At 43.6% G+C, this 27,830-nt stretch overlaps 1 protein-coding gene across 2 annotated transcripts; it reads right to left on the bottom strand.

The window, feature by feature from the left end:
* Positions 1-978: 978 nt before the first annotated feature.
* LOC311341692 (uncharacterized protein) lies at positions 979-27,629 on the bottom strand. 2 transcript variants are annotated; one of them, XM_084466494.1, is made up of 35 exons: positions 27,557-27,629; positions 27,325-27,469; positions 26,989-27,212; positions 26,170-26,331; positions 24,990-25,172; positions 24,517-24,634; positions 23,970-24,089; positions 23,637-23,835; positions 23,153-23,315; positions 22,624-22,812; positions 22,147-22,321; positions 21,099-21,241; positions 20,316-20,492; positions 19,840-19,970; positions 19,391-19,548; positions 16,005-16,241; positions 15,424-15,762; positions 15,112-15,260; positions 14,544-14,775; positions 12,627-12,797; positions 12,213-12,370; positions 11,960-12,100; positions 11,499-11,646; positions 11,099-11,226; positions 10,678-10,803; positions 10,340-10,529; positions 9,433-9,504; positions 5,880-5,993; positions 5,389-5,448; positions 5,146-5,262; positions 4,758-4,909; positions 4,431-4,517; positions 3,831-3,977; positions 3,176-3,340; positions 979-3,009 (listed from the first exon to the last, which is right to left on the bottom strand). In XM_084466494.1, exons 2-35 carry the CDS (start codon positions 27,461-27,463, stop codon positions 2,923-2,925), a joined length of 5,301 nt encoding a protein of 1,766 aa, XP_084322620.1. In that variant the 5' UTR covers positions 27,464-27,469; positions 27,557-27,629; the 3' UTR covers positions 979-2,922. The 2 variants fall into 2 exon arrangements, with proteins under 2 accessions (XP_084322620.1, XP_084322621.1); XM_084466495.1 differs by lacking the exons at positions 979-3,009; positions 3,176-3,340; positions 3,831-3,977; positions 27,325-27,469; positions 27,557-27,629 and having other exon boundaries at positions 4,493-4,553; positions 26,989-27,031.
* Between the last annotated feature and the right edge of the window lie 201 nt (positions 27,630-27,830).

The raw sequence follows: 27,830 nt of genomic DNA, 5'->3' as shown, positions 1-27,830 counted from the left end.
CGTGCATCCTGCCTAATATTTCAGCATTCATTGAACATTGAGTAAACTGTTTGTTGCTTGCTATCCAAAATAGTCCAGGAGGGTAACAGATTATTTGCAAAAATCCTAAAAATATTGCTTTTACGACGCATCTGACTACAAAACACAATGAAGATAATGAATTGTTGAACTGCTGAGCTGCTGCGTCAGCAAAAATTGTACCAAAGGGCCCCAGAAGAAAAACAGGAACCTCCATGCCTCTCTACCTCTGATTAAGACTGAATGTGACTGTATTATAACTATGCATGCGCCGGCTGGCGGTTTGTGTATATAATGAGTGTTTAGAATCCACCTAGGTCACTGCTTTTTCCTCTCCTTCCCTTTCTCCCTCTACTTACTTAGAAAGGCAGCCTCTACGGAGGTCCTTTTTGCTTATTGCGATTACCTCTCTTTAGTTTTATTCTTTTTTAGGTTTATTGGGATAGCACCCGCGCAGGACCAAGCTGTAGTACGGGATTACTACCCTTATATCTAGTACGGGATTACTACCCTTATATCTAGTACGGGATTACTACCCTTATATCTAATCTTACTTATATTGTTTATTGATAATTTGTATTGTTGATTGATAATTGATTGTATGGTTTATTGTAACACTGCTCGTGCAGTCTAATAGACTCAATTGTTGACTCTAATAGATATGCAAAGACAGGAGCGTGTAGACCTCTTAATAGAAACCTTAATGATGATTTAATGTTTTAGACTCTTTTTTAATGTAATCGTAATTTTCTGTAACATTTTGTAAAACGGTATTATATATGTGAGACTCCGTTAACATTTAACCTCTTTCTCTTGACAAATCCTTTTCTCTGTCATAGTGTAAACAAGTTTATTGAATCTAAATAAAACTACCTGACTACATTTTGTAGTAGGCGATTGAATCGGTTCTTCAGTAATTGACCCGGCTCCTCAGTAGGGGCCCGACCGACAGCTCGCAGCTCTCCCAGCCTCTGCACGATAGGTGAGTGGTGCATGACACAAACAAGGTTGATGGTGACTGGTCCGGAGAGTGAGGCAATATAAAGAGGTTCAGACTTGTTCCCCCGCTTCGTGGCCCATAGGGACTGGGGTGGTAAGAGACGCCACAGAGTTCGATCGAAACGCATATAGCCTAAATTTAGCTTAACCTCGTAGGGGCTTAAACGAGTGACCTGTGCTGGACACATAGACCAGAGTCTTCCTCCACCGAGCTTAGCCGAGGATCTCTAACATGTACAAAGAGGGCCAGCACAGGTTAAGCCCCGGGGCCGAAGAGAAACCAGTATCGGGTATCCCCCCTCCTAGGCGACGGCTCAGGAGAGGTCTTCCCACCTAGTGCGACTGAAGGTTCTCATATAGCCCTCATACTATAAAAACCCATTATAGGTTGGAACACTCGACAGTGTGTAGAGTGTCGTCATCAATCAGGTGGATTTCTGGGACATCATCGTACATCCAAAAACATTAACGCTTTTTGCTTGATACTTGATAGTACGCCAGAAAACAGTACACACAGTAGTGTGTTGTACGTAGTACGGCGGTACAGGCTGCAGCCCTTCGTGATTGCCCTACTGCCATTTTGTCTCAGTCCACTCCCACATGCCGTGTGCTGCCCCTCCTCTGAGATAGGGCAGACCATTTCAGAAACACAAAAAAAACCACAATGTTGTTTTAATCTAGGGGTTATCATGGATTCAGATTTACAGTTCGACTGTCACATCAAATCAGTTACAAAATCTGCATATTATCACCTTAAAAACGTAACAAGACTTAGAGGGCTCATGTCTACCGAAGATTTACAAAAACTTGTACATGCCTTTATCACTAGCAAGCTTGATTACAGCAATGGTCTCCTTACAGGTCTCCAAAAAAAAACTCTAAGGCAACTACAGCTTGCTCAGAATGCTGCTGCTAGAGTTCTAACAAAGACCAAAAAATGTGAACATATTACACCAATTCTTAAATCGTTACATTGGCTCCCTGTATGTCAGAGAATTGATTTTAAAATCATGTTGCTAACCTATAAATCCCTACATGGTTTAGTGCCAAAATATTTAACTGATATGCTTCCACTACATAAGCCTTCTAGGCCACTAAGATCCTCTGAGACCAATCTGTTAATTATCCCCAGAGTCAACACGAAACATGGGGAAGCAGGATTTAGTTACTATGCAACAAATAGCTGGAATAAACTCCCTGAGGATTTAAGACTTGCCCCAACTCTGACAGCTTTTAAAACAAGACTGAAGACTTTTATGTTTGCTTTAGCTTTCTGCTAAATCTTAAATCTCCAATGCTTTTTAAACTTTGCCTTTATTTTCTATCTATTTTATTTTATTACTAACTTTGCTTATTTTTACCAGAGAGATACATGATCTGATACCAGAGAGACCCCAGAGAGTACAGGGGTAAGGACCAAGTTCCTTTAGGTCGGGTCGGAGTCCCGACGTGGGTAAGGACCAAGTTCCTTTAGGTCGGGTCGGAGTCCCGACGTGGGTAAGGACCAAGTTCCTTTAGGTCGGGTCGGAGTCCCGACGTGGGTAAGGACCAAGTTCCTTTAGGTCGGGTCGGAGTCCCGACGTGGGTAAGGACCAAGTTCCTTTAGGTCGGGCCGGAGTCCCGACGAATGTGAAAGAGTAAGGACCAAGTTCCTTTAGGTCAGGCCGGAGTCCCGACGTGGGTAAGGACCAAGTTCCTTTAGGTCGAGTCGGAGTCCCGACGAATGTGAAAGAGTAAGGACCAAGTTCCTTTAGGTCGTGGAGAGACGACATGTGTCTGGGTCAGACTCCCAGGATAAGGACCAAGTTCCTTTTGGTCGGGCCAAGTCCCGAAAATTGCATGATGTGGGTATCAGAGACTGTTGCTCTTAAATACATTGCACTTTCTAAAATGCTTTTTTTTTTCTTATAACTGCTTTTCCCGTAAGAGTTCCTCAATCCGGTTGAACAGAGATTCTTCTTCACAGCGTGTCTTTCGGGATGCGGTTTCCTCCTGCACAAGCCCACACACGCCCACACATACAAACTCATTAATACAGAAACACACACACACACACACATACATATAATTTTGTGGCTTACCTGTAAAACATTATTTACTTTTAATAAGCACTGCCAACACAGACTTGAAAACATAAACCCACACAAAGAACCCTTACATGTTGAGAGGGCACTCCTCTGCTGGGTGTGTGATGACTGTCTATTAGGAAAGTGGTGGGAAAATCTCCTTGGCATGGAAACCATGCCCCCGAGACGGCATCCTGTCCAGAGGAGAGCTCGCCTAATCTGGCCTGAAACAGCTCCCCAAGACAGACTTGGAGCAACTGTAAACCCAGAGATAAAACTCATCATCATTAAACTTCATAGGGGAAACACATGAACTGAATGGACAAAGGGAACACAGTGGCACACACAGCAAAAGAGGAATTGAGGGGCACTTTATGAGATAAGAAATGGCAGGGGGGCATCATTTGGAGATATTTCCCAGCACACATTGGCAACACATTGGCAGTGCTGCTGCTAACCGTTAAAGACAGGGAGAAGGGGAAATGGCGTTTGTGTGAATTTAATTAGCTATTACTTATGAATTTAGCAGGTGCTTTTATCCAAAGTGATTTGGCAGTGAATATATACATGCCAGACCCCGACACATCAGGGTTCCTGCCCCCTGTTTGAATCTTAAAACCTGCTTGCCATCCGTGTATTATCTTTATTTGGATCCAATACTTTCCTCTCAATTAATCTTTTGGGGATTAAAATCTAAGATATTATTGGCCAGAACGATGACTTATTGATAGTTGAGTTTGTCCAAACCTTGAAAAAAAGCCTCTGGAAGGCAGGGCTGGAGTCAGAGCTCATGTCTCCAACGGAAACGTGAGTCAGACAGTGGAGCAGGAGCAGAGAGAATCCTCCGACACACTGGAGCCTCTGTCGTCGCACAAAGAGCCTTTCCTCTGCATCCTGCCACACGGGGAAGGAGTAATGTGAATAACACAGACAAAGCAGATTTTGACATACAGAATGCAACACAACATCTGCCATCCCAATGTATTCTAATAAAGACACTAGTTTGGGTTGAAAACTATTCCATGCAATATACTTCATGCCAAAAGATGCAAATATCAAAGTTAGAAAATAATATTTTCTATAATTTTGGTAACTCAACCTTTTCCTTCTCATGTACATATCCCCAGGCAAAGAAATCACACAAAGATCTTGCTATTGAAGAGTGAGAGAATCACTAATCCCACACTTTATAAACCGTAACTTCAATCATTTACTGATTGAGATACGAATCTCTCACAAGCACATCATCACCAACAGATGTCAATGTTGACGGATAAAACACATAGGTGGGTGATCATGATACATGAATTATGTTTACATTATGATACATTTTCCACAGAAGCTTACCTGATAAAAAAACGAATTTCTGAAGGCGTTGTTAACATAGTTGTTGTGTGGGAGACTAGCAGCAACTTGAAGGGAAATTGCTGGGGCCTGGCATTGCGGTAGCCAATGAAAATACAGTCAACTCTACAAGTTACAACATGATAAAATACAAACAAAAGTCAAAAGAAAATCCAGGAAAATATGACTTCCGGAACAGAACTGGAGAAGTTTGGCGTGTGCAAACAGATGTCCTGTAAACACGTGCAGACGTGAATAGGTATGACAGATGAAGCAGAATTTAAATAGGGGGTGAAGAAGATGCAGAAGAGCTGTCGGAGTGATATTGACCAGTTTGAGGGTGTGCAGCAACTTCAGCAGGAACAGTCCGTGCTGGTAGGCCAGGAACTCTCTGGGGTTCAGAGTCTGCACGTCCAGAGGGATGAGCTCTCCTTCACACACCCACTGAGCATCCAGCACATCCACAAATCTGCTGCTTTCATCTAGTGGGCCAAGTATAACAATGGACACATGCAACATATCGGTTTCATTCTTACACCACTCCCATTGAGGTCAAATTTAAGTTACAGAACTGTAACTGTACTTCAAAATAATCCAAGCTACAGCAGACAGCAAAAAAAAAATGCACACACACATACACACACAAACTATCGCCTTCTTGTATGTAATTGTATGAACCCATATACAGTGTAAACAGTTTTCCTCTCATCAAACCTACTGCGCAACGCTCCCTTTAGAAAGCCTGCATCCAGAGCCTGCTCTTTCAAACTCAGCTCCACCTTCCTCAGCATCTGGAAGAGAGGAGATCGCTGGAGCAGCTTATCCCACTCCTCCTCTATAGGGGAGAGACATAGCAGGATGTACTGTTAGAAAATAGAAAGGAGAAAGCAAGGTGGTGCTTTAAAACGCAATACAGAAAGGCCTATCTGCTTTGCTTTGACTTCAATGTGTTAGAGCTCACCTGCAATTGTAGGAACACACACATGAGTGGGCGGAACACATTCTTTCATCGGTTGGTTCTCTAAGAAACAATGAAGCACACTTCCAATTAATTATTTAATATCTTGGACATTTAAAGTCACCTTGGCTGAATATTGGCCAATGCAAAGAATTAGCAAATTAATTAAATAAAGTTCTCCAACTATTCTTTCTGAAATATTGCACTTGAAGCAGTTTGCTTATTTGATGAATTGTGCATGCTCGCATTATTCTTGCACTTTTTGGGTTGTGTCTTCCTTCGTGTGGACAAAAGCGTCAGTTCTATAAATGTTATGTAATGTAATGTAATGCACTGTGAGCCATCTGCATCGTCAAGGGAGCAGGTTTGCTGAGAGAAACAACACACATGCACACAGAGACGCAAAGGGAAGGAGAGAGCTCGGTGACACTTGGTGCGGCACAAGATGTATTAAGCATTGTGTACAAGGCACTTCATGGACGTGGGAATTATACCTTGGCAAGGGTTTCCAGATGATGCGGTGTGGGGGTTGGTCTGTGGACTGGCGGGCAGAGCCGAATCTTGGGACTGGGATTTGATTTGCTCCCGCAAAGACTGGGAAGAGATTCCTGGAGGAAATGAAATGTTCAGAGATATGGTCATAATATTTGTTTACTTTTATACTGAAGGCTGAGAATGCTGTAGTCGGCTAGTCTTCTTGGCGTCCACACATAGGGCATACTCTCAACACATAGGACATGAAGTGATGATGATGTGTAAAAACATGGTCAATGAGTACAATCACATTCAGTAAAATTGGGATTTTGGATTGTATCTGCATTGTTGAATGCACTAATTGTAGTCATTCTAGTCATTCTACAGGAGACAAAAATAGCATAAGTAACATTCAGATATCATTAAACAAATAAAAAAGATATGAACAATGTTATTTTAAAATCAAATTACATATAAACAGATACTGATCATCCTCATAGTAATAATAATAATGACTTTTCAGTTACATCTTGATGAAGACATTGCTCTAGTCAGGGTAGCCAACTGTTTTGTGCCCACGGAGACAAAACAGTTCTTTTTGAATCAATAACGTCACCATTGATGTTGATTTTATGGCAATGACAATTATTTTGTTAGTATCGTGTATGGACTCTGCCCGCCCTGCTGGTCTTCTGCGGCATTGAATGAATTTGTTTGCATTTTCCATGTGCTTTTTGTTTTTGTCCTGAACCCCACCCTCATCTGCCTGGTGCCACTCCCTGGCCACACCTGCTTATTAGCTGCTCGTTGTCCTGATTGAGTTTTTCCTGTCCCTTGTTTTCTCCCTGCCAATGATTTGCTTTCCCTTATTTAAGTTCAGCCTACCAGTTAGGTTTTGTCAGATCGTACCACAAAGTTTGGTGAGATACTCTGCCTGTTTCTACTCTGCCAGAAAACTTTGGATTCTCTGCCTCGTGATTTTCTGTTTTGGATTTTTTCCTTTTTGTGATGGAACTTTGCCTTGACTTGATTTTTGACTCTTTAGTTTGACTTTTGACCAGTCTGCCCTTTTTTTTTGAATCCTGAAGAAAAGGAATAAATATTTTTTCCAATTGTTTCTGGTCTGCATCTGGGTCCTTATCTGCAGTCCTTAAAATTGAATATCAAATTTGAAAATAATAAAGTTTTAAGAACTCTAACCTTGCCTGGAAAGTTCATTATCATGGGCCCTCTTCGCTGAGACGAACTAGCGAACACAACTTAAATCTGGAGCTAGATGCTGGGTTTACCTACAAAATAAAGAAAAACATGGTGGAAAAGTGTGACTATTGACTAAACAATTCCTTTACCACTCATAATGTATCGATATCACTACTCCACATTTTGGTTAACCTTGCACATTTGGATTCCCTTTTACATGAGTGTAACCCTCTGGCTCTTGCCTGTCTGTGTATATACATCAGCTCGTCCAACTTCTCTGCTTATATACCCAAATCTTAAGCAGGGAAGAAGTTGTACACAAATATCCGGGATCTTTCACCTAATATCTATTAATACCCATGCATCCGTCACAACTCAAGTGGTCCACCTGAAGATACGAGGTCAGCCTCAGAGATTAGCATGGCATGCGACCCTCCCAGTTCAGTATTATTTTTCCCCTTCTCGTTATCATTGTTCCGTTGGGGGTTAAGCACAAGGTCAGGATGCATCGTTTAGTGGGAGTGCTTGACAATCAGGAAGTCTGTTCCCACTCAAGAGTCATAATTGGGTTAAGGGAATAAAGCGGGGGTGGGGAGAGAGAGAGAGACATAGGGGGGACCACTCACTCCCCTAGAAAAGCAAAGAGCAGCTGTTCACTATTTCTTTCAAAAGTTTGAATTACTTTCAGGCTGGAACAACTTCAAGCTGTCCCATACGTGGCACTTTATCTGCTGTATATCATGAACATGTATGTGCTTAAATAATCTATATTTCTGATTACAAATGTCAAAGAGAAGCTTGAATTAACGGCTCAAGCCCAACGCTCTGGCCAATAGAAACAGCTGATTGCAGTGACTTTCGCTAAACGGGTCACTGACTTAAATGCGTTGTTGGTTTAACACTAAATTTCAATTCAACCGCCTTCGACCGAACCGATTCCTCACTTGCCATGTCAAGGCTGCTATCTGATCAGGAGGAGGGCCACATCCTTATTCCAGAGAAAATGATATGAGTTTGAACTTGCAGATGGAGTCTGGTAGATTGGCAGGCTAGGTGACTGGAATCTGTGACTAATTCAACTCTGCATGGGCTATTAACTGCCACTGTGCAAATAACACAATCTACAGGATATTATGAATACAGTTATTTCCGAATACACAATTGAAGGATACGAAATGGACTCTGTTTTAAACCTCCCAAATCGCTTCTTTTTTCTTTACATGTCCGTCCGTTGTCATGTGAATATACAGAAGATATTATTCCGCTCTCTTTTTCGCAGGATCATAAATATTTGCATATGCCAAACCACATTTCCATGGTTTCAAAGGTCACCATGGTGATCCAAAGATCACCCGTCTTTGGATAACTTGAGATCTCACCTGTGGCGTGATCACCACATACTACTACTACTACTACGTATCCGGGTATCTGCCCGTGTGCTCATTCTGCATGACCGGAGTAATTCAAAAGGCTAGGCAAACCACTCCAGACCCATCACAAAAACGTCATGGCCACACCCCTTGTTAGGGGATAGAAAACCTCAGAACCACTAGTCAATGCAATCTACGAGTGTGGATGACAACCATTTTGGGTCAAACAAACCATTGCTTTAAATACATAGTTTGCTAGTTTCCTACACCTGAGCATTTGCTCAGGTGTATATATATATATATATATATATATATATATATATATATATATATATTCACATGTACACATATTTGTTATACTGCTTTTCATAATTTTCCTGTTTTTCTCCTATGAAGGCACGATTGTTTCCCCCTAAAGCGGGCTCGGCCTGGGGCTTGATGAGGCGATGGGTGAAGAGATGGGTTCTTTGGGTTACTACTAACACTAATACTTTCAAAATCTATTTTACTCTGGCTGGTTTTGCCAATATGCCCAATGTAGCTTTAACAGTCACCGGAGCGAGGAGAATATGAACAAGAAAAGAATAATCACAACAAAAAACAAGATTAAATATTTACATTTTTTACGAAGAATTTGACAAAGCCATATCCGAAGCGGATATCCCTCCATCAGAAGTCCCTCCCCCTCTCCTCCTAAATCCATGTAACTTCAGCGGCTAACACTCCTTCATGGGCCTACTCAAAAGTCACGCCAAGGTTAGGGAACCTGTACCTTTTGAGTTACTCAATAGTGCTGTCATCTCAAATCCTTTGTACTTTTCTCATACATCTGATGAGAAATGTCATGTTGCAAGGCAGAGCTTCTGTCTTTTTTGAGATGGTGCCACAAAGATTGGGGGAAGAGCTTAAGGCTGCCTGTTCGAGACCTTAGCTCGTAGGCCTCTTCTCCCAAGAGTCCTTTGACTGTGTAATGACACAATGGATGATACAAAAGTATTCAGACCTTTCACCGCGGGCACAGAGGCTGTCCATGCTCTAGAGATCTCTAACCCGTACGCCTGTTTGGTTGAAAGACCTGGAAACAGAAAGACAATCCTGTCAGTGGTCAAATTGGAGGAAATTACAATGTTGATTATCACAACACTATCACCGTTTCAGTACTTACTCTCCAATTAACCAATCAATCCGACTGGTATATATATACTTTCTTTATATTGAAACAAAATGAGTACTAAGAACTAAGTACTATGAGAACTAAATACAACATACAATGTGCTACTTATTAAAGGTCCCATGACATCACATGCCACCAGGTGTGGTGTGATTAGCCATTACAAGCCATTTTGGAAATCAGTCCCTTATGACATCATAAGGGGCAGAAAGTAGGTGTGTCCACCTAGATGTGTGCTGGATAGATCAGTCTAGCAGCCTACCCAGTGGACTGTAGCAAACGTTGCTCATCTATCCGTCACACATCTAGGTGGACACACCCACCTGTGATGTCATAAGGGGCAGATTTCCAAAACGGCTTGTAACGGCTAATCACACCACACCTGGTGGCATGTCATTAAATTAACATACAAACAATAAAAGCATATGAATAAGTAAATTGAATAAGTCAATTCAATTTATTGAGATAGTGCAATATAGCAGTGCTGCTTATCATACAACAAAAGTACCCTGCATGTGCATGATGTTACTTAAAAAACATAAAGGCTTGGCATATATCGGTTTGAGGTTTTATTCTTTTTCATTTCCTGTTATATTGAAGACCTATGCAAATGATATGGAAGTCTTTTTAACGCCTTTTAAGGCCCTAAATTACATATGATATATAAGACTTTTAAACACTTTCACTATGAGTAAATATGGGTCAGGCGCTATCTGTTGAGGCAGGCACAGCTTAGTACCGCCAATGTGTTGCCAGTAGGTGCTGGGGGAGAGGCTCATGGGCTGTTTGTCTTCCAGCAGCTGTCTGAGCCTCTCGAGGAGGGGCAGAGCCTTCTGCTGGGCCAAGCCGACCACCCTCACGTCTGCTCTGATTCCGTCGTGGTGGGGCAGCCCATAGTCCTTGTACCAGAACTTACCACACAACACAGCCTGGACAGAGAAGAAAAGTGAATTTACTGCTCACTCCATGTCATGTAGTCTGTAATAATAAAGTGAAGAATGTGAAAAAAATAACTGCGATGCAGGCAATCACTCATTGATTGGCTGCGATGTAGTGGGTGTTTCTTTTGGTTGGTACCTGTGCAGTGTCTGAGCGGAGCAGGGAGAGATGACGCGTGGACTGAAGGTTGCTCAAAACCGTCTCCACCTCGGCCTGTCTGGAGCAGAACTGCTGCGAGAGCTCCTTCTGTCTCAGATCCCAGTCCTTGGGGACCAAGAGACAAGGATTTTAATCAACAAATGGAATAGAGGAATGAAACAGCTGGCCTGCGGTACGGGGGTGCTTTTTGACATGGATAGAGCACAAAGTATTTCTTCCTTGTTGAGCACAACTTCCTTGTTGTTAACACTACTTCCATGTTTAGAGTCATAAAGTTTGGTTTAGATCTCAGACCAACCTCACTATCTTTCTTATTCCTATGACTGCTCTGCACCCTGTTCTGTTGTTTGTAAATAATGTCTTCCAAATTGCGTAATTGGGGTGAGGCTCAAGGACTGACCACATCCTGTTGAGGAAAGTGCTTTTCCTGACCGCAGTGCAAGCGCTCCATTGTGACCTCGATGCTGTCCAGGCACGACATGAGCTGGGAGTGCCAGACACACTGCAGCTCCCATTCCTCCTCATCACCTACACAAACACATGCACACACACACACAAACCGACACACACAGGGGATTTTGTGATAAACAAACCCTGATGTCGTCATTTGAAAATATATTAAGTCCTATCAAATATGCTTTACAATATACATACTGTATGCATATAGCATATTAAATGATACGGTATGTTATATTATTCTTGATCTAGATATTATGAAACTGAATTATATATGATAAGCTGCAGCTGTAGGCCTACCCTGTGTGAGGATGTGTACACAAGTCTTGCAGCTGAAGGCCTACCCTGAGTGAGGATGAGTAGGACCGGAGTAGGCAGCAGGAGGGACAGGAAGGTGACTTGCACCACCCTCCTCTGAGCCTCACACTGGGCGTCATCCTGGAGTTCCACTCCCACCTCCCGCAGACACCGACCCGACTCTGTCCAGTTGCTCTTCACACACACACAAACACACACACATACACAGTTCTGTGCGCAGAACTCTTCTTCAACCACATCGGCGCTCCTTGTTGTTGCCAAGTTGCCGTTGACCTTAGTCTGACAATTTCTAAAGTGCCCCGGGGCCGACAAAATGTCAGAGCCAGCCAGCAAGCGTTTGTGATTATCAGTGATGAATTATAACCAGTTGGAAGGAAAGCTGGAAATCTTGGTTTGTACGCACGATGCAGCAGGGAGTATCCTCTGTTTGCCTAAAACGGTGTTGCAAGGAAACGGCCCAGCACACAGCGCCAGAACCCCAGCTGACCTGAGCGGAGCTGGCTTGCGTGGCTTCACCGAGGATGTGGAGCAGAGCCATGTCCAAATCAGAGAGAATCTTCTCCTCCTTCTGGCCCTGCTGCTGCCAGTACTGACTTCTCAAAAACACCTCCCTCTGCAGAGCCTCCATCTGCTCAGCAAGTTGCACAACCCGGTATCACACAATAACACACCATGGATTAAAAAACAAAAAGGAACGTTGTTAAAACATGTGTCAAACTTGCTGCTGGAACCGTCCCCACCTGGACAGTGTCTATGTGATCACAGGTGGTCATCCAGTTGGACACTGTGACTGGAACAATGTTTTTTCTGGACATGTCCAACCTGGCGCCGACGACTGGCGCCAACACCCCAGTGACCGGGTCCACGGTCAGAGACCCGATCCGGATGGGTACCAGTCCTGGGAACCACGGTAACAGAACTGAGAGTTGGCATCATCACACCAGCCTGATTTGATTATGATATGATATGATCATATTTTCATATTTGTACACTCCCTTGTTTGAAAGAGGAACTGGCAGTGCAAATCAGACCGGAGTTAATATGATTATATGATTATAATCCATCCACTAATGACATTATCTGCGCTCTTTGTAAGCCACTGTAGATCTCAACTTCTATCCCATCCACTTAATTTGTTTCTCTAATAATCTGACCTTTCCCATTGGGGTCTTCCATGGTCCCCGCCAGAGGCACCGTGGACCCAGTGAGGGGGTCCACCTGGGAGCCCAGGACCGGCACGCTCAGCCCAGACCCCATGGGGTCAGGGTACTCCAGTCCCAGCAGAGCCGTCACACACATGTCACAGCCTGGGAGCTGCATGAGGCCTGGTGTGGACAGATGTCAGTACTTTATTTTATTACTTTATTACTGTTTACACCTCTGCCTTTCAACAAAACAGAATAAAAAATATGATTTGAGATAAGCTGAGTTAAATTGAGTTCATGTGCCCTTACCTAACCTAAGCTTAGCAGAGTTAACATCAGTGGAGTTGTCGTTGTTAGTCCAAAATTGTACGCCTATCTCAGTGGTGTACTGATATTAATGGTGAAATGCAATGGTAAAGCATACACAGGAAATTAACTATTCATATATAATAGCAAGACAAAGTGGATAGACGGTTGTGGGAAGCAAACACAATGAAATAAGCCAAAACAGACACAAGAGCAAGAGTAAATTAGACCCAGGAAAACATTGTGAACCACAGGTTTTAAAAAGATATACAAAATATGCACACTATAACAAGCAAGCATAAAGGCAATTACCAGACATCAGAACTAGACCCAATTAAGGCAAATGACAAGGTGGTAGGTAGGTAAATGACTAGCAATGGAAAATAAGTATTTAAATGAAAAGAAAATCCATTAAACTGTATTATTGTAGACCCTTGGGTGATTTGACATTTGTATATATTTTGATTAGAAAAATGTCCCATGACATAATAATGATTTCAGAATAATTTAGCATTTTCAATTTCTCATTTGTCTACACATTGAGAATATTGTGATGATAGATTGTAGACACTAACTTGGGTTTGGGATCATTGTTAGCTGTTTGTGTAAAGTAATTATAATGTGACCTCAATTGGTTTTGTATCAAGTCTCCCTGTAGAAGATGTTGCATTCATGGTTAAACATGGTTAAAAGGTTTATTGGTTAAAGTAAACTTTAACCAAGGAATTGGTTAAAGTTTACTTTAAAAAGGAAATTTATGAATGTTGCCCTAAATTGCTGAAGAATGGAGTATGTGACTAAGCATTTGTGTGTTGTGCCTGCCACAACAAGAATATTATATTAGTTTACTTCTCACTGGCGTCTCTGGAAAAGTTGGATCTAATCAATCTAATAATTGTGTAAATACTGTAGGCAGCAGCTGAAACCATAAGCAACGCTCTACTAGGCTCTTGTGGTTATAAGTATTATTAATCAGGCTAGTTGTGGCAGACACGCGACAGCAGTTAGAGGCCATAGATGCTGGAGAGTTACTAATTTGGGTGCAGTGGAGCCGACAGTAAATCACTAGGAGTGTTCTGTCATTTTACCTAGCTAATTATCAGCTCCCATGATTAATGCTGACGTTCCAGGGGATGTCCCCCTGTGTCTCCCAGTCACACAGAGTTCAGGACCATGGAGGTTCGACATACATAAATAAAATGTAAATGTAACAAAGATAATCAACAATGTCACTAGAAGACATAAGCCAAATAAATCAGATACTGAGATGATCGAGTGGCATATATTGCACAAATTAAGACTTTTGTGTAATTGTAATAAAAATAAAAAACTGAGACACAGTTGTATTTTAGATCTGATATATTTTACTGGGGTATTTTTTATTGTTTTTGAATTAATTGTGTGGCATGTTTTGTGCTGCAACGTGGGCTTGCTGTGGCAAGAATAACCCATAAGTAATTGATCTTCTGAACCTGAATCTGACTCGAAATCAATGAATAACCCACTGATATTACAAATCAATAAAAAACCTTTCCCTAAACCTTTTTTTGTAAATATCTTTTTAAATGGCTATTATTGACAAGACATGACCCATTGACCACAGCCTGAATCTCCGCTCACCCAGAGTGCCTCCGTCCCTCTGCAGGCCGGAGCTCCAGTCCATCAGGATCTGGAGGCGTGTCTGCAGCTGCAGTAGGCAGTGCAGGCTCCGTCCCCAGGCCATCTCCAGATCCCTGGCAGCAGCCTTCACATGGTCAACATGGCCGCCAGCATGCCCCCTCTCGCTGCCCGACGTCCAGCCCTCTGTCAGACCCTTCAAGAGATCCAGCACCCTGGCCCGGGATGACAGCACCTGCTCAAAGAAAGTCCCCCCCCCCCAGCCCATCACTTTATTATTTATAGACTTTATGAAACTTTGTGCACTTTTCGGCCAATATTTCTCTTTTTTTTTTGCTTCAGACATATCATTTGTGAAATTTACTATATCATTAAAAGCATGGCAACATAAATCCTACCCATCTTGAGAGGTTATCGTCTTTCCTTTTATTTCGAGTTATTGAGCACATTTTATGCAAGCAAAACGGAAGAAGAAAGATGGAATATCCAATATTAACAATATATAATTTTTCTAATCTGTCGATAGTTGTTTAACCTGTCTAAATGTTTATTATAATAAAGAACAATTTACCTTGCTATCAAGGAATGCCTGAAATCCTCCTGCGTGGGGCACCATCTGCCCCGCCCTTATGCTGGCCCCACCCACTCTCGCCAGCCGTCCACTCATAGGCTCCATGAATGAATCACCCAGGACAACCCCGCCCACTGGCACAACTATTCCTAAAACAACATCCAAACATTACGTTACAGTTGCTCAATTAAGCAGCACACACGTGGTGTGTCGTCGTGATATGGGCTTGAAAAGGCCTATGAGACTAACACAAACAAATCCTAACTTGGCCTGATAATGTGCCATGAGGCGTGCCAAAATACTGCATCTGACCTGTCATTGGGTCCAGGCTGACCCCGGTGGTCAGCATCATGTTGCCTGTACGTGGGTCCAAGAAGGGCGAACCAATCTGTATGTGCTGCCGGAGCCCGGTGAGAGGGCAGGTGTACAGCCCTCCCAGTGGGTACACTAGTCCACTCTGGGGGTGGATGGTGACCCCGAGGATGGGCACTGGGACCCCAGTGACCGGGTCTGCCATGGGGGCACCGAGCTGCAGACTCTGGCCTGGCCTGAGGCCTCTGAGCTTGGAGCAAGGCATGGGCTGGTTGGAGTGGCGCAAGGTCGGGTAGGGAATGAAGGGCAGGAGCGGGACCTCACACTTCCTGTTGTCGTCTGCAGAAGAAATGACGTCACTGCTTGTTCTTTGTGATCATTGAAAAAACGCATAAGACAAATGAAAACCAAATATATATTTTTGGTTTCAATAAAAGTGCAACCGGATGCACTGAGCTGTGGGATGCTATCCACCGCTAGCTGTACCCCCAGATCCCATTTTGCATGGAATGGTTGATACAAAATACTTAATGCGTCAAACCTGGAATGTGCCGTGGAGTACATCTGAACCATAGTCTTACCGGCCTTTCCTCTGCACAGGTCGGTAGTGCATACAAGAGCAGAACAGGCAGGGTCGTAGGCCACATTGCCATGTATGGCCATGACCCTGCCTGTGTGGGGGTGAAGGAAGAAGTCGGGGGGCACTGGCATGATGTGTCCGCCCCCTAGCAGCATATGGCAGTTAGGAACAGGCCTCATTAGACCAGTCACTGCATCAGTATGCACCGCACCCTCTCGCAGTGACTCCCCCGCACGACCTGCAGAGGAGCAGTACAATGTTTCCTGGTTGTTTGCTAGTGTTGTGTTTTGTTTGGCGGCCATTTTGTGCTTACCCCATGTTTCTGTGAAGGGCTCATGAAGGAGTTGCTAACTGTTTTTTGTAATTTGTAAAGGTTTATAAACGTATTTGTGGAAGCTATATGTTGTGTGTATCAATAGATGGCACACACAACACAACAACAGTCAAGAGTAAATAGTTAGACTGTTCAGTTTTTATCAGTGGCCTCCATTTTTATATTAGCGTTGACTACCACTAGATGGCGTTGTTTATCTCTTAAATATTCGAATGATGTCAGGCAAGGAAAATCAAACTTTTACTGCTTGACTTATTGATAGTAAGTCTATTAATATTAGTGTGTTGACAAACGACAGATGGCGTTGTTTATCTTAAAGAGTTGTATTAAAGTCATAGCTCTCCATTACAGGGTAAAGTTAAGAAAAAGCTGGATTAAAATGCTTAAAAAATTGCTTGTACATGCTCATTCTTGAAAAAGAAAAAAAATCTCTTGTTTCTATATTGTAGCCCTTAAAAGCTGTTGCTTTGTCCATTATGTGAATTTGTATGTTCTTCAATGATTCATGCACTTTCAACCAGTGGCGGCTGGTGATAAAAAATGTTGGTGGGGTGCAGTAATAGACGGGGGTCTGGCGGTGCCCCCCCAGAAAAAAATGAATTTGGTAGATTTGATTTCCTATATTCTGGTGCATTTTGGGGATGGCCACTACCTATTGCCTATTATCACTATTCATTCAGATTCATAGCCTACATGTAGGGCCTGGACAAGCTTACAAGCTTACCCATTGTTGTTATTATGATATTGAGGCAAATCATGATCACTGTCCTATAGCGTCCAATTTTTGAGTCTCAATGTCTATTTCAAATGCAGTTAGAAATATGGGACAGTTGCTTTATTTTGTTTATATGCTACAAGCCGAAAGACTAAATTAGTATGTAACTTACTTGCTCCTTTTAAGTATAACACTGTTTGGGGAGTCCAATTCCTCCACTGAAATGGGTGGAAAGTGCTTTTACAACTCTGCTAGTTAGATCTATCTCTTCTCTGCATGTTGTTGCATTGTGCGAATGCTGCTGAGGGAGGTAGCCTATTTGATTGATTGGCTGAATTGTCCAATCATGTGGTGATAAAAAAAATATGAAAAACAACGCCATAGACCTCTGAAGAATAAGTCCCGCCTCCGAGGCTCTCAGTTCCCTCGGTCAAATGTCTACGAGAAATAATATGGGGTTTTTGAATGATCATACATAACAAACTCTGTAGGTGGCGAAGAAGTAAAAGCTGCGTCACGTTTTGAACTACATACTTTTTCAATCTAGTTTCAACTGGGTTATTTGATTGTCAGTACCATTAAAGTAGTAAAAGATTAGATTAGACATTTGACCGAGGGAGCCGGAGCCTCGGAGGCGGGACTTATTCTTCAGAGGTCTATAGAGCTGGTAAGTCCCGCCCCTTCCGCTAAACCCCAGTGGACCTCTAGATTGAAAAATCGTTAATGCAAGTGAATGTGTGAACACGGCGACATGTAGTCTTTCTCGTTATGTCTTTTCCACAACTGCTAGCCGAAGCATCACACAATACTGTCAAACTCTTAACATGAAAAAGTATATAAAAAATTCACAGACAACATATGTTGACATTCATGGCACAATTCAAACGGGACCAGAAAATAATTATTTTCTCACATTCACTTACATTAACGATTTTTCAACCTAGAGGTCCACTGGGGTTTAGTGGAAGGGGCGGGACTTACCAGTTCTATTGGTCTGGGGCGCACAAAATTGCAACCAGGGGTGAAATTTTCATGCGCCAATGAAAAGCTGTCTCTGCTTGATGGACAGCAAAAAGTTTGCAAGCTTACATAATTGACTTCATCGTGGTCGGCACTCCTGACTTATAGACCTCTGAAGAATAAGTCCCGCCTCCGAGGATCCCGTTTCACTCAGGCAAATGTCTATGGGAAATATCATGGGGTTTTTGAATGATCGTCCATAACAAACTCCGTAGGTGGCGAAGAAGCAAAAGCTGCATTACGTTTTCAACTACAACATTTTTCCATCTGGTTTCCACTTGGGTTTTGGATTGTCGGGCCGTTAAAGTAGTAAAGGAGTATTAATGCTAACCGGGAGCTAGTTACAATCTGCGCAGACTTTAGACGTCATACTTGTTAGGGAGGAGGGAGTGCTCGCCACCAGTCACAACCTACCATGATGGTCATTTCACACGTGATTTCAGTGGTCTATAAAACTTATTCACTGGCGAGGTTCAGCCTCTTTTCTCCACGACTTGACTTTTTGGTTTGACCGTGATAAGAGTTTGTTGGCTGTTATTGCGATTTAGATCGATTTGATCGATTTCATACATGAACAAGCAGTGTTGGCGCCACCTCCATAGGCGGGCTCTGGTGCCACTGTCGGTGAAGACAAACTATGAAACATTGCCGTTGCTATGCAACCTTGACTGGGAGAGTCGTGACGTCATAAGTCTGCGCAGATCCACATTAGCATAATGCTTCTTCATAATAGTTTACTACTTTAACGGCCAGACAATCCAAAACCCAAGTGGAAACCAGATGGAAAAAGGTTGTAGTTGAAAACGTGACGCAGCTTTTACTTCTTCGCCACCAGAGTTTGTTATGGACGATCATTCAAAAAACCCATGTTATTTCCCATAGACATTTGGCCGAGGGAAACAGGAGCCTCGGAGGCAGGACTTCTTCAGAGGTCTATAGGAGGGCTTTATTTCAATTGACCAATAACAAGCCTAGCCCAAAGAATTGCCATTCAGATGCATGCATTTAAATGGTTGCTGACCAGGCAAGTATGGTCTATCAAACAATTAAACGAGGATAAACGCTATGTATTTTTTAAAATTGATTTAGCATTTTTAATGATTTATTCATCATAGTTGGCAGATATATTTGAGTGAATATTTCACGGCGGGGCGGCGCCCTAGCGCCCTCTATTGACCCACCGCCACTGCTTTCTACTGTAAGTTGCTTTGGACAAAAGTGTCTAATAAATGTAATGCAATGTAATAATATAAATATGTGCCAATATTTGTGCTATCATAAGCGTTACTTTTAGCAGTAGCCTTAGTGCTAGGCTCACCGATAACGTGCTCCTTCGTAAGCACCGTCCCGGTGTCTGGGCACAGTAGCCTAGCTCCTGTACCATCTCCCAGTATTCCCCAGGCCCCCAGCCGCTTGCACTCTGCAGACACCAGCTCCTCCATCTCCTCCACCAGCGACAACACTCTCTGCACCACACTGATCCATTATATACATAAAAAAAAAATTCTTTGTTATTTTGGTTAAAACAGCTGTTTGCTGAGCAACATATTGGACATTGGGCTTTACTTCATGTGGATGATTCCCACATTAAAGTCAAAGGCTTGATACTATTGACTACGTTCATAATTAGTAGCCTACTATCATGATTTATAATCGGGAGCGTTGTAATTAGAATACTTAGTGCAGTGTTTGCTGAGTTGTAATTAGCATAGCCTCACGTGGATCCATTGGTTAACTGATTAACGTCAACAAGATGGAGCGCTACACCTTGGCAGGGCTTCTTCCCCGAAGAGCTGGGGAGGGTTACAGGTGCTGGCCAGGAGCCTGGTGCACTCCTTCAGGCGGGCTGTGAACACATTGTGGACCCTCTTCTGGATCTGTCCCTCTTGTTGGAGCACCTGGAGGGCGTCATTACAATGTGTTGATACAGCCAAATGGCCTTCGCCTTCCTTCATAAAATCATGTTTTATTTTTTTGATTGGTCTGATACTAATTGATTCAACCAATGGTTATTTGTTTTGTTTTCTGTCATCTGCATTGGGTTAGGGATATGTTCATGCAACGATTTGAATCAGACGCCTACTATGTTATAGCACAACCTCAGATGGGAGACTACACAGAGACCAGTCCAGAAACCAGAAACTGCAAGAAGCAGGGTTACACCTTGTTTCCTGTTACCTTGCAGAGATACTGACTCTTTTTACAAACTGACTCTTTTTTCTTGCGACATCACATCAACAAACCTGCAGTTGAAAGTCAAGCAGCGTCCTGAGCTGCGAGGCCTTAGACTGCCGGCGTCCAGCCTCTCTCTCCACCTCCCTCCTGAGCCTCTCGTAGCCCCCCGCTCCTCTCTCCTCTGCGGGCAAGTGTGGGCGGAGCAAGCTCAGTTTCTCCAGCACTCCCTGGTACAGCTCCTTCACCTATAGGCCGGAACACACGCACACACAACGTACATCCACCTTATACATTGTCATGCCAGAGGGTTATACGTCTGCCATCATCTTTCGCCTGTTAATCCAATGCAGCTATCTTGGGCTCAGACCTGCACGCTATACTGATCTCATACACTGAGCGTGACCTACTCTCCTTACACGTTTATCACCTAGGCCGCCCTGAGGACTGTAACCACCAACTCTCTGTCTGGCCACAGCACAAAAACAGGAACTAGCCGAAGGAGAGAGGGGTGTGGCCGCTGAAACAGAGACTTCCAAGTCCAACATCCAATCCATTCCCATTCACTTGACCTTTGCCAAGGGGACATTTGAGAATTTGGGAGCAATGACATGAATCCAAAAAAAAGATATATCAGAGCTAAAAGAGATGTCAAAAGAGATATGAGATATCAGAGCTAAAAGAGCCAGCAGGAATGGAGGGAGTGAATTGAATCATGCGCTGTTCATGTTTTCATAGATTGATTGCATTGTCAGAAATTAACCTAGTATTGAATCATGTTTCTGTCTAACCTGTGTGAATGATGGGAGGTGTGTGTGTGTGTGTTTGCGTGCGTGCGTGTGTTGGATGCTGACCTCGGTGGTGAGCTGTCCCAGGCGGGACGTGACCGACAGGCTCTGCTTCAGCAGGAGGTTATAAAAGGTGTTTGTGCTGAAGGCTTCCAGGTCCACCTGCTTCTCATAATCCCAGAAGTCATCGGTCGGCTCCGCACACCCCACTGGACCAAGGTCAGAGACAAAAACAAACACACACACGCATTCACACACACATGCACAAACATGTATTCGGACAAATACGTACACACATACTCAGAAACATTGTCATACATACACTCACACACACACAAGTACACAGGCAGACAGGCCAAGCATCAGTATAGTCGTAACTAGGGCTGGGCGATTAATCAAATTTTGATCACGATTTCGATTTTAGCGTGAAACGATCACCAAACTGATCGAGTTGAAAAGTTTTTTATTTTTATTAATAGAAATTGCAGAACAGCTGGATACATATGTGGACATTAATTTCTATTTGACCATTTAGAGTATTTTTTAAGGGGAAATTTCAAAGTTCTCATTTACAAAGTGTTTTTTTTTGTTGAGAAAAATTATGAATAAATGCATCATGTTTTCAAACTCAAAAATAATCGTTTGAATAATCGAGAGTTCAATATTGACCAAAATAATCATGATTATGATTTTTTCCATAATCAAGCAGCCCTAGTCGTAACCCTGTATTGTGAATTCAAGAATAGAAAAGAATTCTAATTGAGACCAGTGTATAATCAGCTGATGTGTTTGTGTTTGTCACGCAGCGGCCAGCCATGTGTGTGTGTCTGTTCTGTGTCAGTATGAGAGACCCAGGGTCCTTAAAGCAGTGTTTTATGTTATGCGAGTTAAGAATGTTATATATGCAATGCCCATTACAGTATGGTAAATCTATTTGCATTTGGGCTGTAAGTTAGAGCATGTACTCTACTCTATCTGTGTGTGTGTGTGTGTGTGTGTGTGTGTGTGTGTGTGTGTGTGTGTACTTGTGTGTTTGTGTGTATGTGTGTGTGTGTCTGTGTTTGTTTTTCTGTGTGTGTGTGTGTGTGTGTGTGTGTGTGTGTGTGTTCTTCACCTGACCCAATGGGGTCTTGTGTCTCTCTGGCTTGCTGGTTTCTATGGGTCCTTTTGAATGACGTCAACCTCGAACCCTTTGAAGAATAATCCGCCATGCAGTAGGCCAGCGATGTCACGCGGTACCTCGCGTTGATTGGCTTCTTCTCTGGCCAACCGTATTCACGAAACAGGATCTACACATGGGATTGAACATCATTAAGATTATTGTTGATTATATAACAAAGGTATTTCAAAATCTGCCATCCAGAATGACTGACGTCTGGATGGGATTCCCACTGGTAAGGTCACTAGATGCTAGCTTTTGAAATGGCTGCTAATGGCTAATCACACTCACACTTTGTGGTAAAATAGGAGCTTTTTAAAAGTCTGGGATGCATGTTGTAACTGTGAGTATATATTTAGAGAGAGAGACAGAGAGACAGAGACGGAGTGAGAGAGAGAGAGAGAGAGGAGAGAAGAGAGATAAAGTACTTACTAGCATTGTCACACACAAACACATGAGCAGCACAGCGCCGGAAAGCAGTCCACCTGTCACCGCCCAATCAGGTCGCAGTAGCAGGGCGTGTCTCCTCCTGATGCCCACCCTGGTCAGGTGACCAGGTGAGGTCGCTAAAAAAGGCTCTGGCTCGTAACACTGGCCCCCTGCTGGCATCACCCGCACATACTGAGGGACAACATGAGGGGCCCTTAGCTTGACTAGTGGCCCCCCATGTAATTTGTTTACCACATCAACATCAAAGGAAACTAAAATACTGATGATGGTGAGGACGAAGATGAGGATGATGATAATGCTGATTATCGATGGAAAATAACTCTCAGAATCACTAGTAAACCCATCCAGTAGAGAACCACAATGCCATCAGCTTATGTACACATAGATGATGCGTGAAGTGAGAACATGTGAACGGTGAAATGCATCCATTTCCATTTACTCCTTGAGTTCATGGTCGCTGCTATCAGAGCTAATAACAAACCACGCACCGAAATCATGGTGTTGTAGTTACCATGTGTTTGTACTGATCGCTGCTCAGCGTCAGGACGTATGTTCCAGGCATGCTGAAGACCAGGGGAAACAGGGTGGGGGGAGGCGAGGACAGGGCCAGCTCGTCCGCCAGCAGTGTAAATACACCCCAGTCAAAATCACGGTTTGTGTTGAAGAGATTGGCACTGAAAGACACAGCCAATGGGACCACATTAGGCAGCAATACTAAATGGTTGTGGATTTTCACTCGCATAAAAAGAATGATGAATGTTAAAAAAAAAAAAACCTTGATTCCAATAATGAATGAATGCGTTTAAGAATAAAGTCATTAACTAATTCAATCGACTATGGATCAATTCATTAATTCATTGACGCATGAATGGGTGATTATATGAGGGAATAAATGGATAGATTAACACAATGAATTAATTGATGGATGGATGAATCCCCCCATTTTTCCTAATGAATGAATGAGGGAAGGAATGGGCTCAGTGCTACCGACTCACATGTCATACTGGGGGTAGTAGTGCGTGTTGACAGTGAACAGCAAGACGTCCCCCAGCTGGAGACACGCTGTGGGGTTCATGACCCCACTGACAACAGGCACATCATTTAAACTGCCCCAGCCAACATCACTTGAGGCTCCGCCCTCATCGCTGGTGTTTTTATCTTTATGCCCCTGCGTCGTAGCCTCAGAATCCTCATCTATTCAACAACAACAGATTGAAATGGACATCTACACAAATGACACAAATCCCCATTGGCACCATGATGAAATCTAGGAGCGGACTTTGATCCGCCTGTTTCATTATAATAAAGAGTTAAAACGGGGACATTACTTGAAAACAAGTAATTATCTGTTTCCAGCACTTGTCCTGTACTCTCTTCCTGTCTGCCAGTGGGGAACAATGCATGTAGTTCCTTTGGGATGCCGCTGAGTAGGCCAAGAAAGCCTGCCGCTGAAAACAGAGAAGAGAGAGACACAGAGAGAGAGAGAGAGAGAGAGACAGAGAGAGAGAGAGACAGAGAGAGAGATCAAAGAGAGGAAGGTAGCGTGAGAGTGAGAAAAATAAATATTCCATATGTGACACCTTTATCTGGATCATACTGTGTGTATGATTTTGTGTGTGTGTGTGTGTGTGTGTGTGTGTGTGTGTGTGTGTGTGTGTATGTATGTATGTATGTATGTATGTATGTATGTGTGTGTGTGTGTGTGTGTGTGTGTGTGTGTGTGTGTGTGTGTGTGTGTGTGTGTGTGTGTGTGTGTGTGTGTGTGTGTGTGTGTGTGTGCGTGCGTGCGTGCGTGCGTGTGTGTGCATGTTCCTGTGCGTGCGTGTGTGCGTGTGTGTGTGTGTGTGTGTGTGTGTGTGTGTCTGAGCTCCTCACCCGTCGTCTCCACAGCATGTACCGAGTGCGTCGTGCTGGGTCTCTGACAAAGCAGAGCCCCCTGGGAGTCCCAGCGTTCAAAAACACTTTCCAGCAAGCTGCCGGAGAGGGCGGAGGCCTGAGTGCACAAACACTGCGGTTCACCACTAATAGGCGGATGCAACACAAGACAGAGTCGAGTGTTAAACACCTCACCGTGTACGTCGTGTATCTTGCCACTTGTATGCCCCTTTTGTATGCATTGTCTGGTAACTTTGTAACACAATCTACTCTCTTGTAGGCCTTTTGTCTCGGTATCACAGAGCCAGCAGGGTGTGCGATATTTGATTGTCGTTTTCAAAATGTTGTCGACAGTTGTTGTGCATGACAGTGTATTGTTCACACTGTTTTCACTTTCAATGTGCGTCTTCAAGGAAGAGGGTGTAGGTTTACTAGATGGCGTGTGTATGTGTGTACCGTATAGCTCGGCTCACCTGGTGTGTATCATAGCGCCACGCTAACTCGAGAGCTCCACTGTTGCTGCACTGAAGCTTTAGCTTAGTGCTGGGGCCGCGCCTACATAGGCTTCCACAGGATGTTCTTCCAGGGGCTTCTCTGCACGTGCACACGCCCAGCTCCCCGTCGTAGCCCTGGTAGTCCTCCGCAGAGAGACACACCTGTGGGGGGACATTAGAAGAGACAAAAAAAAAACACTTTCACCGTCTACACACAGGTCTCATACTTTTTGGAGATATCACTTCTCTATTGCCCCTGTATTAACTTCCTTTTTCAGAGGCACTTGCACATCTGAAAACGTCAGATCTTTTGCGTATGTCAATTTCCACTGAAGTGGAAAATATAACTCATGATGCATCCACTTTCCTCTCCTCCATTTCCTCTGTCTGGAATGTGGAGTGACCTGGAGGCCATGGCCCAGCCGGTGATAAAGTGTGTAAGCCGGAGTGGTCATCTGGAGCCAATGTGTGGTGCTGATATTATTTATATTCTACCACTGCTTCTCCCCGGCGTGTGCCTAGGTAAAAGGGTGGCACAGAGCTAACGCCAAACCGCCATAACAATAACCATAACTGCATACGCTATACAAGGGATAAGTCATGGCGATGGTGACATAACAGTGAAGGGTGATTACCAGAAACACATGTGAGGTCCCTGCACTCCATAAACCACTGACTGTTATTTTCCTTTGGTTCCTTTTCCTTTTCAGAGAAAAGGGCAGAAACCTGGCCCAGTTAGGATGCAGAATGTTTAGGAGTGTGCAGTGTCAATATCCTCACACACTAGATACACAGAGCCTCAGGGCTGCTTTCCCATATTTGGGGGGATAAATGAACTGTCAATTTAGAGAGAATTCAGAGAAGGGTCAATGAAATTTGTGGAAGAGACGCGTTCACCTTTACCTTACCTATTTTGTGTGGGGTGATGTATGTGCCGAGTGCCATTGGGTGCGTGTGTGCGTGTGTTTGTGTTTGTATGTGTGTGTGTGTGTGTGTTTGGGTGTGTGTGTGTGTGTGTGTGTGTGTGTGTGTGTGTGTGTGTGTTTGGGTGAGGGTGTGTGTGTGCCGTGTGCCGTGTGCGTGTGTGTGTGTGTGTGTGTGTGTGTGTGTGTGTGTGTGTGTGTGTGTGTGCATGCACTCGTGGACTTGTGGTTCCAACCTGGTGGCTACAATGAAGAGCCCACTGACTTTTGCCCATACAGTTTCCATATTGAGTCCGGGTTTTTCTGTCACTGCAAACATCATACAGAGTCTCCACACACACATTCCTCTGGTTGGTGGGTTGATAACCCATAGCACAGCGACACTGGCCATCGCTGGTCTAAAGATAAAAGAAACATACAAAAAGCCCATGAGCAGGGTCTAATGACATTATATCTGTATTAATGCATTCAATTAAACAAATACATTGCAGTCAATATCTGAAAATGGTTTTGTTTGAGAGCTGATGAATGCTATTGTTATTCCATTAAATGTCATAGTTGTTTGTTCGTTTTTCTAATAAATGGATGTTGCCATTGACTATGTATTGTGAAAAATGTATATACGTAACTCATGTTTTCAATTATAATTCCGTTTCAACATCAACCAGGCATGGGTAGGAATTTATAAAATGTACTTCATAGATACTAATACGTTAATATGTCCCTTGAATGAACACATTCAGGTCTTGACAGCAGACAGCCTTTAACAGAGCAGCCGTCCGGGGGCCGGGTGTGATGGAACTGGATACACACACCGCTCTCTCCTCGAGCTACAGATTGTTAGCTCTAATGTTTCACCGAAAGAGGGAGAGCGCGAAAGTCATTCTGTTACATGAGTGTGTGTGTGTGTGTGTGTGTGTGTGTGTGTGCATGTGTTTTTGTGTGTATTTTTGTGTGTGTGTGTGTGTGTGTGTGACTGCAAGAGCAGACATACAGACACTGTAAACTATAAATATCAGTCATGTTATCGTGTGGAACATGGCAAGCTTTACAACCTGGAAGCTCTGTCCTTCGCCCAGGCAGATACAGACACTCTGCCCGGGGAGGGGCTGGTGAGCATCTGCGCCACAGGGCAGTGGGGCAACTAGGCCTGCTCTGGGGCAGTAGTGGTCCGAGGGACAGCTCAGACAGCCCTCGCTGGAGACAGCCCCATCACTGGGCCCGTAGCTTCCCTTAGGACAGAGCGTGGCGCGTGACGTCCCCACAGGACAGTATGAACCTGGAGGTTCAAAACATTACAACGCTCTCATTATCGAAGACAATCTGCAGATATGGGGATGTATTTTGGTGACGTGGACACTTTTGCAGGACGGATGGTTCAGTTGGCTCACCTGCATGGCAGAGAGGCCTCCGCTGATGGTTTTCTCCGATGTTGCTTCCCTGGACCAGAACACCGACCCAAAGACACCAGAACCCCTTGGATCCTTTTGGCTTCAGCATCGTTGCTCTATTCGGGCAACAATAGCTCATGAATTGCTGCAGGGAAAGACAAGCACAGCTTCTGAGGATTAGGCCGGGCTCTGTTTAATATCTTTAAGAAGTATTTTAAATGTCCTGACTCACCCATGATCTGTGGAAAATGCCCCCAGCTTTCTATTTCATTCCACGATGAGGCTTTATAATCTGTTGTGCAAAGCAATGGCTAACCCATACTTTTCTAATCTGTCGTTTTACATTCACCTGCTTAAATACCCTGACTACTGTCGCGCTGTCTTTGACTGATCCATCCAAGGCAGGAAGGTAAGGGGTGGGTGAGGTGCGCTGGCACTCTGGTCACTTTCACTTGGTCCCCTGTTGAAAGATTTATAAACCCTGTGAGGTAGGATGACGTGAAAGT

The sequence above is a fragment of the Micromesistius poutassou genome (genome assembly GCF_964030765.1).
Source record: "Micromesistius poutassou genome assembly, chromosome: 4".
Classification (NCBI taxonomy): domain Eukaryota; kingdom Metazoa; phylum Chordata; class Actinopteri; order Gadiformes; family Gadidae; genus Micromesistius; species Micromesistius poutassou.
Note: the sequence above shows the minus strand (reverse complement) of the source record. Positions and strands in the feature narration are given on the sequence as shown.

What these genes read in the sequence shown, in the direction of transcription:
- LOC311341692 (XM_084466494.1), bottom strand. Translation starts at nt 27,463, where the DNA reads ATGAGCTATTGTTGCCCGAATAGAGCAACGATGCTGAAGCCAAAAGGA. An exon ending in CAGCCTGGACCCAATGACAG is followed by an intron (nt 15,261 to 15,423) that starts GTCAGATGCAGT and finishes ATGTTGTTTTAG; the next exon opens with GAATAGTTGTGCCAGTGGGC. An exon ending in GAAATTCGTTTTTTTATCAG is followed by an intron (nt 3,978 to 4,430) that starts GTAAGCTTCTGT and finishes CCCGTGTGGCAG; the next exon opens with GATGCAGAGGAAAGGCTCTT.